Source organism: Populus euphratica, unplaced genomic scaffold (assembly GCF_000495115.2).
Source record: "Populus euphratica unplaced genomic scaffold, PopEup_1.0 scaffold135.1, whole genome shotgun sequence".
Lineage (NCBI taxonomy): Eukaryota > Viridiplantae > Streptophyta > Magnoliopsida > Malpighiales > Salicaceae > Populus > Populus euphratica.
This window is the reverse complement of record NW_011499965.1, coordinates 563,983-580,003: the sequence shown is the minus strand read 5'-3', so window position 1 is coordinate 580,003 and position 16,021 is coordinate 563,983. Positions and strand designations below refer to the sequence as shown.

Below are 16,021 nucleotides of genomic sequence, written 5' to 3'. Positions count from 1 at the left end.
TTAAATATATATAGTTATATTTTATTTCAACTCCAACGTTATTTAATTTTCAAAAATTAGTTGTTGATGACTCTATAAAGTGAGAATAAAGGGTGTAGAGAGAGAATAAAGGGATTGGGGAGAGGATGCGTAGAGAAAGGGATGTATTGGGTGCGATGGAAAGCCATGAGCCTGTACCCAAAAACTTGCCTCTTTCTCTTGCAATTATTATCACCAATCAGCCGTCATCAAAACCACTCCAACAATGAGAGATATGGAGATGGATTAAAAACACAAATACAGGAGTTGGAGTGTTACAGGAAAGAAAAAAACAGAAATCATAAATCACTCACTCATTAAAGAAAATATGAGCTAGACATTAACAATATAGGTGGATTAAAACAATTGAACAAAGATTAAAAAAATTAGGGTTTTTTGTAAACTTCAATTTGGGGTTTTTTTATGTTTTTTTTTTGAAAAAAAACTAATTGATTTTAAAGAAATGAGAGAGATTTTAATAGCAAGAGAAAAGAGAAATCATAACTAAAAAAACTATATTTCTAGTAAGTAAAATGGATTGAAAACATTAAACTAAGTTTTGATTTGGATTCAGACATTGAGAGAAAAAAGAGATTGTATTTGATGAGAGAGAAATTTTGTATTAAGCTTTGATTGTATTTGATGAGAGAGAAATTTTGTTTGAGTGATTTAGCATGTGTTTTATATATATATATTATATAAGGGTAATGTAGTAATTTAATTTGATTTGACATTTTTGGTTGACTAAGAATGTTAAGTGTAAAATCTCTGCCTTTGGTTAATGTTTTGGGGTAAAAATTGTAAGATAAAAATATGTTTTGTTGAAAAAATAAATATAAAAACATAAAAATAAATAAGTATTTGAAGTAATTTTAGAGTGATATGCTTTTTAAATAGAAAGTATAGAAAGAATATGTATTCACATACAATACAGATTATTTTTTATTTCTAAAATATTACTATAAAAAACTTTCAATTTAAAAATTGTCCAACTAGGATATTATTGATAAAAATAATTATTATTATAGTTTTAATTAAAACCTAACTTGGGATTGATTTAAAGCAAAGCTTGAGCTACTTGTCAAAACTTAGGTCATAGAGTGGGTTGACATGATTTAGTATAATAATAAAATTATTTATTATCATCGTTTTAAAATTTAACTTGAAGGTTAACTGGGTAAGACTCAAGTAATAGGTTTGGATGATCAAGATAGAGTGACTTGAATCAATTTATAAATAAAAATGATTATTATAATAATTTTAAAACCTGACTTCAAAGTCAACATGAGATAAGGTCCAGGTCAACCCGACTAACTTATATATTTTTTTAAAAATAATAAAAGCAATCATATTTTGATCTTTTAAAAAAAAAAATCAAAGAGTTCTTGACCTGTGTTTTATCTAGGGTTGACCTGAATTTTTAATCAGGTCAAGTCAAGTCAATATTTTTTTTTTATTTTTTCTTAAATTCAAACTAGTTTAAATCCTAAATCAACCCATTAAATCAGTTCTGATTTTATAATTAAGATTATTATAATACTATTATTTTCAACACGTAATATAAGCTAAAGTAAAAAAAAAATATAACTATTTTTTTAAATATATAAGTTTGGCAATAATACATATTAAGGATAAAATAATTATTTTATATTTTATTTTATCTTATCTATCGTAACCAAATATGATATAAAAATAGTTATTTTATTTTACATATCAGTACCGAATACAATTCTATCTTTTTTTTTTCTTTCCCATCTTCTTTGTCTCTTTCTCTTTTGATCTTGAATAATAACCAAACATTACTAAAAGAAAATGGGGCAACCAAATAAGGAAGTTTTTTATTTTTTTAATTGTCCCTAATAAAAAATAAACATCAGTTTAAAAATAATAACCTGGGCAGACAATTTGAAAGAAAAAGTTTGTAAAATATTCAAGATTGAGCACCACCTTTCTGCTATTTGAATTTCAAATACCAAAAGAAACCTGCAAAAGCGCTCCCATATTTTCTTGGTCCCCCTGCCTTTACATATAAATGGTAACGGGTGGGTTGGCATTCCCTGAATAACCTAACATGCTCCAAGTCTGCAAAATCAGGCCGGTCCTGAGTACCCGTCGTCTACGTGCCTGGTTTTCCTAATCCTAGAGTAGGATCATATCCAATTCAAACCATTTGTAGCGACAATGCGTTGGAAAATATATATTAAAACCCTTTATTAAGTGGAGATAATTTTTATTTCATAAAATATATATCTTATTTATTTTTAAGGTTTCTTTTTTTTGGCTAAATGAAGGTTTTTTTTTTTAGATTAACGTGGGTGTCCGGGTCAGCTTGCGCACGCCACGACTAATCCCACGGGTCCTGAAGTGAACGACCATGTAAGCCTCCAGTGGCCATCATATGAGTAACCAAGGACTCGAACCTGAGACCACAAAAAGAGCAAACCTCTTAGTCCCAAGTCTTTACCACTTGACCACCACCTAAATAGTTGGTAAATGAAGGTTTTTGATCATTGTTCAAGTGGCTTTAGCTTGAATAAGTTATGTTAATAATTAGTAAATGTTTCATTAAGGAGGTAAATTAATGCATTTATTCTTGACATTATCATACTATAAAATTAAAAGAAAAAAGTTATGATTAAAAAGCTTTTTCAAAATATTAAGAGTTTGATAACATGAATATTTATGTGTCTAGGAGTTTGATAGCATGGATGATCTGTCTAAGTGAGTGGGGTGAGGTGGGGGGTTATTTCACTTCTTTCAAATTAACATGAACATTTGTATAGTATCTACATGCACCATTCTTATCTTTTCACTTTTTTTAATTAAATTTTAATTTTCACATGTTTTTTCATTTAAGTGATGTGCAAATAATAATTTGTTTTTTAATATTAATAAAATTATTTTCTTTCTTAAATGATACTATATTCTCGAATGAAAATTCTTTCGTGCATCAAATAAAGTAGTTTTTATTTTATTTTTAAGAATTCAAAAATCGAATAAAAATAAAATGTTAATACAAATAAAAACAACACAAGAAAGACAATAATTATAAGCAATATAAAATTTTATTGAACAAAAAATCTCTAATTTACAAGCTTATTACTCAATATTTTCTATTCAACTAGCCTGCTTTTTAATTAAATGTTTTTATAACTTCTTTAATAAATTTAAAATAACCTAAATAAATTAGAAAACCCAAAATTAAAAGAAAAAAAACAATAATCTCAAACAAACTAGAAAATTAAAAATAAAAAGAAAAAATAATAATACCAGGAGGAACAATAAAAAAAAAAATAATAATACCAGGAGGAACAATACCTTCTACTTTTCACTGATTAACTTCCATAAAACTTGGCTTGTAGAGCCTTTTAATAAGATTCGAACATAATTCAGTTGAATAAAAAATTATTGATTTTATAATTGGATAATTACTATGAGAAATTCATGTCTCTTTTTCAGCGTAAGTACTCTGTCTCACCATTGTATAGGTATAAATGTTCTTGTAAAGCTATTCACGTAGCTATATTATGACGAACTCACAATTAACTACTCAAAAACACTAATTGCTTTAACATTTTACCTTACAAACTTATTTCTTTGAATAAAATCAGGGAATAAAATCAGATCATATGTTAATGAACTTATTCTTCTCCATCGATGACTTGAAAATTATCCAAATAAAAGAAAGAATTTAATCTAGACTAACACCTAAATTGGTTCGGTAATATCCCTCTGAGAAAACAAAATTCTGCGGGAGGAGGGCTAAAATTCTGGTGGAGAGTACCTACAATTACTATAGATATGATAATAATTATAAATGAGCAACAAGCTAATAATTTATTAATCAGATATCAATAATTAAATAATAATTGACTTGACGTCGTCTCCTCAATCCAATTTTTTCCAAGTCCAGACAAAGAAGACGACGAAAAGCAGCAAAAAAGTTTTATGATTCATGGGCGCGCTTTAACCTTAATTATTATTATTATTATTATTAGAAAAAAAACACTCCCACTTTCGGTTTGTCATGTATTTATATATCAGCCATCCTTACACTGCCTCTTCTCTTCCTTCAAACCTCTCTCTCTGCTTTCTCTCCTTCTTCTGAAATATCTCTCTTTCTCCCATGGAAAACCGATTTAAGACGCGAATCTCTCGCATGTTTCGTGGCTCATGTCGGACCCGAAACTTATCGGACGTGATTGAAAATGCTGTGTTTGTGCCTCAAACCCATAAACATTTCCACATGATCGAGCCTATGCCGCCCAAGGTTCGACCTTTCCCTTCTATTTGCAGACACAAATGCCCTGAAGCAACAAACCAAGTCCTCAATCACTCTATCATCTCCAGGCAAAAATTATCACACCGCTATCCTCCTCTTATAACTGCTAATACTAGTGGACACAGTTCTTGCCCTCCTGCTTCCCCCATTTTTCCTTTGAATCCATTCTACAAAGACTTGAGTTTCAAAGAGAACAAGAAGAGTTGTCGTTCAGTTAAAAACAGAAGCAAAAAGAAGAATATCATTAGCAAGAAAGAACAGACGAGTTTGTTCAGATCATCTTCACAAGATAGTACATATTTTGGAGGTAGCTATTATTGGTTCAGTAGCGAAGATGAGGACAAGAGAGGGGATGGGTCGGACACTCTTTTCTCTTCAAGAAGCCTATCTTCGGATTCATCAGGATCTCTTAGCCACCCTTCTCGCGGAAAAAAGTTCACTTCTCGGAGGAGAAGGGCCAAAGTGAAGAGTTCTCATGCGGGTGTCTTGCCATTAGATGGCAAAGTTAAGGACAGCTTTGCGGTGGTGAAGAGTTCTAGTGATCCTTATAATGATTTTAGAACATCAATGGTTGAGATGATTGTTGAAAAGCAGATATTTGCAGCTAAGGATCTTGAACAGCTTCTGCAGTGTTTCTTGTCTTTGAACGCTTATCATCATCATAGGATTATTGTTGAGGTTTTCATGGAGATTTGGGAGGCTTTGTTCTGTAATTGGTCTTGATTATGAGCAGAAAATAAAACTGTACTGCTTGTTAATTTTCTGCTATCTTTGTTTTAAAATATGTAGTTTAGAGTTCTAACTCTGATAAACTATGTTAATTACTAGATTTTCTTTCTCTGTTATTTTCTTGATATTGATCATGTAAGCTCCACTCCCTTTTCCTGATGGCTTCTTAATTTGCTTTTTTCTTCCTTCTTCTTCTTCTTCTTCTTCTTTTGACAGTAAAATTTGTATGGGACAATAATTAAGTACGATTTTCATGGTTGTATAAATATTGAATTGATGCTGAAGGTTCCGAGTATTTACGACCTTTTCGTTATTTAATCTATCTATATTTCTCTGTGTTGTTATACTGTTAATTTATGCAGGCATCATGAATGTAATGTCATTTTTTCCCCTTTTGACTAGAGAAGTTCATGAAACAATAACATGGTGGAAAATTGTATTTGAAAAGTTGGACCAAAATAAAGAAGAGAAAGATGAGCAGTTTCTTTTGAGTTGAGTTGAAAAAAATAAAATAAAATTTAGAATATGTTTGGGAGCAGGGTTGTAATAATTTTTTTTTTATTTTTAAAAGATTATTTTTAAGATTAATAAATTAAAATAATTTTTGAAAATATTAAAAATAAAATAATTCATTGAAGTTTCCTTAACTTTTAGAGAGTGATTTATAATACCCTTTAACTTAAATTTGAGAGGATGGGATAGCAACTTTCCTGATACGAAGGCAATCGCAGTTAAGAAATTTCAAAAGCTGTCTCCATTGTCTTTCTGGTTGTCCTTTTGGATTTCTTTTCCCATACACCAAAAGAAGAGAAGTAAAATACAAAGTTCATATATTTTCCATAAAAAAATCACCATTAGTCAAAAAGAAAAAGACAGCTCTTTGATTCGAAGGGAAATGATAAAATTGAATATTAATTATAGATAAAATATGCACCATTATCTCTCTCAAGAAACAATATGTTCCGGAGCATCTCAACGTGCATGTGGGTCACCTTTCAAATTCTTTCCCATCAATTAATTATTCGGTTAAGCATACCCATATAAGCTTTCTTGTTCATTGTTTGGTCACTATGTATTATCAGGAATTTATTGCTGAATCTGAATATCCCAAAACAGCTAGCAATAAAATTATAACAAAATGAAATGGCAGCTTGCATATTTTGATTCATATATATGGCGTAAGGACTCGGTATTTGTCTCCGTGATTCAACAGCAAAATGGAAGTACCGTTAGGGCTTCGCTAGGAGAGCTTCCAAGGGTAAGTTTGAAGAAAATGAAGGCATTTATTTATTATTTTAATTACAAGTGGTGGTGCCACGAGTTGTATACGAGCTAGATCAAATGCCTCAGTCTTTCAAAATCTTAATCCTATTCTTATACCAGTGCTAATCTTTTCCTTCAAAAATTGAAATTTTGTGAGTTTTTAGTGAATAAACGAGACAAATCTTGTCAGCTAAACGCATAATTAGAGATGCAAAACATGTCATTGAGTGTTAGGTACATCTGCTTTTGTTTTATTGTTAACCAAATCAAATTAATTAATCAAATTTATTTGTTTCCATTACCTGGTAACACCGGCAAGACAAAGCAAAACCCCACCCCCACCACCCTAACATCGAAGAGAACAGAGTTTTAGTTCTGTATGGTGTCCCGTCCAACGTGATCATATAGCCTTATTCTCGAAAAACCATGGAGCACCTTGTTCTCTACTTACCAAAAATCAACAAAGAGTAGACAAATTACCTTATTAATCGAAGAGTATCATGTTTTGAACCTTTTATAATATATTTTATTTATATTTTCAAATCAAAATCGTAAAAACTACCACAATACCAATATATGTTCTACGTTGGTAAGCTTCTCATGTAGGGCTAGGCTGTTTAATTAGTCGCTGTGGAATTTAATTTTCATTTCTAAGGAAGTGAAGATTGACGTGTCGATGCATAAAGTATTTTCCTGTGAGCACTCGTACGTACCTCCATTTCAATCAATGCTTATACATAGCTTAAAACTGAAATACGAGAGGCCATGAAGGAATAAGAAAAAAGGGTGTATGCCTGTTAAGAGCTAGCAGAGAGAATGTGAGCCAAAACCATGCAAGATGTGGGGGTACTGTCAACTGTGATGTCGCTTTCACTGCTAGCATCCAGATTTGATAGCAATGTTATGTTAGATTTGATTTTTGGTTTCGTTCTCCCTCTTCTGTGATAAACGAGCAAGTAGGCTTTTGTAACAATCTAGGATGTCCCTTTTGAACATTAATGACAAAATGGGGAGAGAATTGACATGGAGGTCTCCATCTAGGGTTGCAGATTAAAGAATGTCTGATCATGGCAGTGGAGGTTATACGATGGATGGTTGCCTTACTGGAGGGTTAGCCATTCTCATTAATGGTCGCATTTTTTGGGTTCCTGAGCCCTAACTAGCTCCAGTTTCCCCGCATTAATGATTTTTGTTCTGGTTCAAAGAACCTCAGGCCGGCCAATACAAAAAGATACAGTTGACATTGACAATCCAATTGGACACCTCAGGCTAGAATATAGGGTCGCCAATTCTAAAAGAGAATGAATTCCATCGAATATTCACAGTCTTTTCAAGGGGTTTTATAGTTTATTTTTAAAGTGTATTTTTGAAAATATATTAAAATAATATATATTTTTTATTTTTATATCAGCATTATAAAATATCGAAAAACATAAAAAAATTTAATTTAAAATAAAAAATAATTTTTTTAATTCTTTATAATTTTTTTTTTAAAATATAAAAGCAAACATCCATAAACTTACTTTAATCTAGTTTAAAAACAAAGCCCAAACCAAGGATTTGTTACTCTGTTAAGTAATTAGTTTTTAAAATATATTTTTAATATTAATATTGTTAAGTTAAGGATAAAAAAAATATAAAAACATTAATTTTAAATAAAAACAATTTTAAATTCTTATCTAACAACATTTCTACATTAATTAAAAAAAAAAATTTAAATTCTTATCTAACAACATTTCTACTGTGTTTCCGGTCACTACCTTCTCCTGCTATTGAATTTCCCAGAGCCGACTCTTTAAAGAACGCAGAAATATGCAAAGTAGCTTAAAACATTGCAAATTTTTTTATGAATACTTTACATATTAAAATTACCTTAACTGAGTATTCCAAGTAATTGACCAAACACTAAATCTGATACTATTTGAAGCTGACATAGAAGAAATCACATATTAAAGTTACCTTAACTGAGTATTCCAAGTAACTGACCAAACACTAAATCTGATAGATACTATTTGAAGCTGACATAGAAGAAATAAAGTACATATGAACATGTTAATACATGGCTTTACTCACGATAAGCCTATAGTCCCCTCGGAGAAGGAAACAAAAGAAGAAGGCAAATCCAATAATTTTATTAAGCTAACAATTTTTTTTTTTGAAGGGTGCATATATAAATTAAGCTATTTTTTTTTTTTTTTGAAGGGTGCATATATAAATAGGCTAACTGTACACCCAATACGGCAGGTGTGTCTTTCACACCTGCTTAAATTCCGAGGGATACCTATGCTAGGACAACAGTTTAGAATACTTCATGGTCATATCAATTTTTTTAATGTAAAAAAATATTAAGATGTTATTTAAGATTTTGTCAGGCATATGATCAACATGCAACTCATATCTTAAATGTATGTTGCTAGGTTCCTTCAAAAGCTTGCATTAACCGAGAGAACCGTCCCCACTCTCCTTTAAAACACAAACAAAAATCAACATATCATCACCATCCATTATCCACGACAGAACTGCCACCCACCTCACCCTCTACAGCGCCGCTGACAGCTACCAAACAGCCTCCAACCAGACATCAAGAACCCAGTACATAACGGTTCCCTCTCCAACGAACCAACCCAGTAGCAACAGCCATCCCCTTCTCATAGAAGCACCACACCCACACAACTCACCATTCCCAGCAACCTCCCGATCATCCTTTCTTCCCCGTTTGTTTTCCTTCTCACCAAACAAGACCCAAAGCCTCATCTCCACTGTGTGCCACCTTCCAAACTAACATAAATCACAACCGCTATTAGCCTTGAATCATCACCGATCACAACCCCAATTAACCTGAAACGTCGAGCCACATGATCAACCAGCTTTAAACCCTTGAATCTCTACCAAAAAAAATACTAGAACAAGATAGTCATGTTAGAGAGTACAATCCTTGAGATCTTTGCTTAAATGTTTATATTAAGATAATTTTTTGATATGATATTAGAGTTTTATTAATTAAAATATAATATTAGATGATATTGGAGTTTTATTAATTAAAATATAATATTAGAATTTTATTGATTAAATAGTTATAAATTTAAATTTTATTATTTTTATTTTAATTAATAAAAATTAAATATAAAATAATATCGATTTGTATAAATTTTAATCTCATAAAACTTTTATTTAAAAGATATATTCAATAGTAATTTAAACTATTTTTCAAACATTATATAATAATTTAAAATTTTAAGTTAAGAAATTATTTGATAAGTCCATTATCTTGAAACCAACAAGCAATACACCCGATGTTATTGTTTACCCAACCAAGCTACTCCACCCGAACTAGCCTTCCACTCTAAGCAAAACATTACAGAAATCACCAGTCATGGAAATTTGTTGAGGAAGAAACCGAATCTAGCAAGGGAGAAAGAAACAAAAATAAATCATACCTAAAACACCAATATTCCATCTACTACATCTTGCTATTCTTCAAGCCAGTGAGCTATTATTTGTTTACCAACAGGTGATCTAGTTTGCTGTGCTATGATTGTTTAACAGGTCGAAGGGGTTGCATGAGCTACACAGCGCACTGCCGCAAACAATCTCTGGCCGCGCGCAGCTCCGCGCCCTGACACTGCCTCAATTGTTGCAGCCGCTCCAATATACCAAATTACTTCAGAAAGGTTGATTGTTCTTGACTGGTTATATCAAGATTTAATTTATGATGTTGTAATATTATTTGTAGCCAATGTGGCCGATGTTGATGCATTGATTTGTTAATTTTAATGTGTTTGCCATTTTTAAATTGTGAATTTTAACATGTTGTGTTGTCCTCCATTGTTGCCCTTTCGTTTCTGTACATGTTATACCTGTTACATGAGACTTCACAAGCAAAAAGTCTACTTGCATTATTAATTGAATGGGTCACGTTCAACACAGATAAAAATTGACATGTTCTTAACCTAGATTTGGATTGCTATTGTAACTGTTGAAAATTTTGTTTTAAATTAAGATTAATTGATACATTTGAGTTCAAATTAAAAGTACTATTCATTAATTTTTCAAATTAAAATTTTATTGGAATTTATTCTCCAACATAAATTTTTTAATATAAAACATTAATACTATTAAAAAATAATGAATTAATAAAAAATCGATCGAAAACAATTGTTAATTGATATTTTTTGTGGAACTCAAAAAAAATTATCTCATAAAAAAAAAAGTTTTGTTGTTGTTTATATACTAGAAAAAAAGAGTAAAAATTAGATGCAAAGAATTTTCTTGTAATTTATATACTAGAAAAAAAAGAGTAAAAATTAGATGCAAAGAGCTCACAAACATTCAAAGAGAAGAAGCATAAGCAATACAGACCTTAGGCCTAAGCTAGTATCACGGGTTCTTCGGTTTGGTTTTAAGGCATGAGTAGGTATGAGTTTATTATAAAAATATTTTTTAAAACAATAAATAATTTTTTTCAATTTATTTTATGGACTTTAGTCTATAATTATTTAGCCCATAATTTTTCTTTTCGAGCTCATGAATTTGTCTATACGATGAATAATAGTTTGATCTTTTAGTCTTTTTTGTCATGAACCTCAACAATGTTTTCAGTACGTAAATAGTATATTTAAAGCTAAAATCATTAGGTTTAATATTGTTTTATGGTGGGTATTAAGGATGATAATAAAGAAAATTTATTTTCATAATTATCATAATTAATTTATATCAATTTTGGTTACAAAATTTGTTATAAAGAGGGGATGAAGGATGCCAACCTATTGAGCTTGAGTTTGGGTTTATAATTTTTTCTGGTTAATAAATAATTTTTGTTGTTGTCATCCTCTTAGTTTTGAGTTAGTCTTCTTTTTTCCTAATTCTAAATAGTTTTTGGAGTACAAAAAATATAATATAAAGTCAAAACCACTATGTTTAATATTGTTTTATGAAGGGTAATTAAAGCTAATATTAAAAAGAATTTATTATGTTAATTACTAGAATAAATTTTAGAATAAATTTTATGTAAGTTTTGATTTCAAAATATACTATAAATAAGTGTTTAAAGATTGTTAAAGGATTCAACCACATTTTCCAGTCTTGAGTTTAGATTTATAATTCTTTGAATTATAATTTGTTTTTCAAACCCATTAATTTATCCATCCCATTAAGAAAATTCCGATACTTAATAGTTTTTTTAGTATAAAAAATGTAAGATTTAAAATCACAACTATAAATTTTAATACAGTTTTATCACGAGTAATTAAAGTTGATAATTAATAAAATTCATTTTAATAATTGCTAGAATTGATTGGATATCAATTTTAATTTTAAAATCCACTATAAAAAAAAGACTGAAGGATACTAATCTATTCTTTATGAGTTTATAATCATTTAGCCCATTGAAATATATTTGTTTGTTAGCACATTAATTTATTCAAACCATAAATCAAATTTTGATCATTTAATCATTTTTATTACTAACCTGAACAATCTCTAGTATAAATAGTGTCACATTTAAAAATAAGATTTTTAGGTTTTATATTGTTTTATGGCAAGTAATTAAAGTTAACAATGAAAATAATTTATTTTAATAATTAGCATAATTAATTTTATATTAGTTTTCATTCTAAAATCCAATATAAAAGAGGATAAAGGATGCTAACCTATTTTCTAGGCTTTAATATGTGTTTATAATTCTTTAGCCCAAATTAATTTGTTTTGTTCAGTCCATAAATAAAATTCTAATCAATTATTCTTTTTTTTTTCCTCCATAAATTTGAACACTTTTCTAGCACAAAAAATATCAAGTTTAAAGTTAAAAATACATGTTTAATGTTGTTTTATGGTATATAATTAAGTTTTGCTAGGGAATTTATTCTTTTAATTATCATAATTAATTTTATGTTAGTTTTGGTTCAAAATCTACTATAAAAATAGGCTAAAGGATACTAACCTATTTTTCATACTTGTATTTAGGTTTATAATTATTTCCCCCTAATTTGTTTTCTAGACCATTAATTTGTTCAGCATGTGAATAAAAGCTTGATCTATTAGTCTTCTTCCTTTTAAATCTGAATAGTTTTTCTTATATAAAAAACATTAGATTTTAAGCCAATATTGTGAGGTTTAATATTATTTGACAATGGATCATTAAGGCTAATAATGAAGAAAACTTATTTTGATAATTATCAAAATTAATTCTATATTAATTTTAATCCTAAAATCTACTATAAAGGGAGGATGAAGAGTACCGATCTATTTTCTAGGCTTGGGTTTGGGTTTATAAATTCTTAACCATAAAAAAATAGTTTTGTTAGTCATTAATTTATTCAGATCATTAATAAAAATATAATCAACTAGTCTTCTTTACATGCCACTATTAATGTAACATTTGAACTTAAATATTTTAGTTACATAACACAAGATAATAATAAGAGTTTAGAAAACAAAAAGCTTGTTTACACAAAATTGGGAACAATTTCCATCTATTAACTACAATAAAATAATAATAATTGAAAATTACTCATGATAATCTAGTGTAGAACTTGAAATAAAGATCAACATTTCATTATATAAATATTTATAATTATAAAATACTCTCAGATTTTCCATGAGTTACATTATTTTATGCAACTTTTCTTCTACTTCAATCTCATTTTTATTGATTGAATAAAAATCTCATAAGACCCTTAATGGTCAATCACTTTGGCATTCCTATATGGAAGTTGTTAAATATAGTAATCCTAGCTAGATACCAACCAATCTAGCTAACTTTCATAATTGCCAATCATTTCAACATTTTTATTCGTAATCCATTCAATTTGATAATTTTAATTGGATACCAATCGGTCTAACATTTTTACTCAAAATCCATTTAATTTGGTAATCCTAATTGGATATCAATTAATCATTTATAGTACTTATTTTATTCTTTTCGACTATCTCATCAACTTTGACTATTTAAATCGTATACACCAATACAACTGAAAACATAACTAATGGGGACTTATTAAATAGAGTTTTATTTATAAGGTATATAGTACCTACTTGAAATATGATTTTGTTCAGCTCCTCTTACTTATTGTTGCACTTCAAAGTTCTCTCTTGGATTAATAGGTTATCCAATCAGTTTCTGTCTCAACCAAGCATAATTCATTCCTATCATGTGTATTTATACAAAAACCCAATTCATTTATTCATCCTCACTAAAATCATGCATTTCAAGTTCTTATATTAATTCATTGTAAATACATAATCTAACATCCAACCAAATATCTATTTAAGGAATTCAAATTCATAAATTATATGGAAATTCATCATATCATGAAACGATGGTTCAATTCGTTTGAAACCATTATTTACATATAAATATACACATAATACTCATGTATAACACAAATTTCAAAACTCTCAATCGATCCCTTTTATGGTCAGCCCTAAGGGCTTCGTGGGGTGTCTTTATTTCTTTATGGTTTTACTTCTCTTATATCCTTCTATAGTTCTAATAGCTTAATTTCAAGAAAATTTACATTATTCCAAAAATTTTCATCATAAACTAGCTCAACTATCATAATTATCAATTAAAATCAATTAAACACTAATTAACTTATTCAAATATACTTGAGGCACCTTACAAGATAATTATCTGAGTATCGAAAACCAACTAGATGAATTTTCCTTCTTTTCCTTCCAATGAACATGACTTTCTCTCTCTACTAACACATTCTCTCTCAAAAATTCTTTTCTAAGTCTTTGGTTATTTGTGTTTGCTTTCGATCCAATCCTTTCTATCACTTTTAAACACAAGAATCCATATTGTTTTATGAGGAAATTTGCAAGGATAAAAGAGAAGAGAAGAAAGGAATATTTTCTTTCTTTTTGGTCCTCTCTTTATAAAAGGAGAGGTAAATTCTTTTCTTTTTTAATTTCCATTACATCTTTTTCTCATGCCTCTTAATGGATTTTGGGTAATTCATTTGGTTTATAGTATAATAAAGTATAGACCCTAATTAAAATTATTAATATTTGACCTTTATCTTAGCGAGTATTTCCCTTCCAATTTATATCATTTATTTGATTATTTCATTTTATTTTCTATCATAATTTTCCACTTCTCAAAATCATTTCATGTATTTCATAATGTAGGATGTTTTATCTCATCGTCCTTCCATTATATATCTTTTTATAGTTTTAAATTACTTGAGGTTTACATTTTTTCTTTATGAAAATGAACGGTTTTCATAGTACAATAATATTAGATTTAAATCCAAAATTATTTTTAATACTATTTTATGACAAATAATTAAGGCTAATAATAGAGAGAATTTATTTTGATAATTAAAATTGTTATAAAATTAATTTTGATAATTATCAAAATTAATTTTAAAAAAATTTTAGTTCCAATGTTCAGTATAAAGTAGGTTGAAGGAAGAATGTTCTAAAGGAAGAATGTTCTAGATAGTTTTTAGGACATATATTTTCCTAATTTGCTATATGTTCTTCACCTTCATGCTTTGGTCTTTTCTCCCATGATTTAAGCTTTGTTTTTATTTTCAATTTAAAGCTTAAGTTTGATCTTTGTAGAGAAATACTTGAGTTATATTTTTTTTTTAGTTATTGAACCTTGTTTAGAAGTAGAAGTGCATCTAACTAAATAAGGTGGTGTTATTGAAATTTTAAAGAAGTTTATTGCATATATCTTATTTGCATCAAGTGATAAGCAATATATAATTAATGCTTTAAAGATAAATAATTTATCTTTGATAACAATAAATTTTCAGCTTGATTATATTCTAAATGTTTCGACAAATACTCTATATTGTTTTTTTTAAAGTATAATTTCAATACATTTTTAGCATACATGTTAGGAATGTCTTTCAATATCTTATACATGTTTTAATATTTGCTTAGTATCCGTACTAATATTTTTATTTTGATTGCAAATTTGCTTTGTAATATAACTATATTGCATGTTTATAAAAACTTAACTTCTTAGAACATGGTAATAATTTTGAATAACAGGGACTGCATTACAATGTTATTTGTGTACAGTCCAAATTAGATGACTAATATGAATCAACATTGACAGCTTTCTTGTAGTTCTAATGTTTTTTCTTTTCTCTTTCTAGAAGCATTGTTGACATCTTTCTTCTATAAATACTTCGCGGGCGATTCTCAATAGCTTTAGACGCTTTGAACTCAACATGTTCTTAGATTTCTTACAAGTAATTACCTTGGAGAGGATGTTGGGAACCATTCAGAGTTGTTTGCGGAATATCGGTCATGTGTCCAAGTTTAGGAGATTTTGTCCTTTCTATTTGTGTTCTGAACATAACCGTAGCCTACAAAACTACCTGATACTCATGGTAAAGTGAATAATGTGTTGACCGTTTCTTATAGAGTCATTATAAACGACTCTCTAACTCTCCTTCACACTTATGAACTATTAAAGTGGTCCACTCTAAAGGTTGTAACCTTTATATTTATGAGATCTTAAAGTGATTCACAATGTAACATTCACATTTATAAACTCTTTAAGTGGTTCACTTTAAGGATGTAACATTCATGAACTCTTAAAGTGTTTCACTTGTAACTACTCATAATATAATAAATATGTGTAACATATAACCATTAAAGCTTGATGGAAGCTTTGGCTATAAATAATGTTATTTGGTCTCCATACTCACTAACTCAATTACCTTAAGCTTTACACCATCTATATAGAGTGAGTAGAGTTTGGAAGTG

General features: G+C 28.9%; 1 protein-coding gene across 1 annotated transcript; it reads left to right on the top strand.

The window, feature by feature from the left end:
* Positions 1 to 4,032: 4,032 nt before the first annotated feature.
* OFP8 (ovate family protein 8) lies at positions 4,033 to 5,151 on the top strand. Its single transcript, XM_011045163.1, has one exon. It carries the CDS (start codon positions 4,145 to 4,147, stop codon positions 5,021 to 5,023), a length of 879 nt encoding a protein of 292 aa, XP_011043465.1. The 5' UTR covers positions 4,033 to 4,144; the 3' UTR covers positions 5,024 to 5,151.
* The last annotated feature ends 10,870 nt before the right edge of the window (positions 5,152 to 16,021 follow it).

What these genes read in the sequence shown, in the direction of transcription:
- OFP8 (XM_011045163.1), top strand. Translation starts at nt 4,145, where the DNA reads ATGGAAAACCGATTTAAGACGCGAATCTCTCGCATGTTTCGTGGCTCA.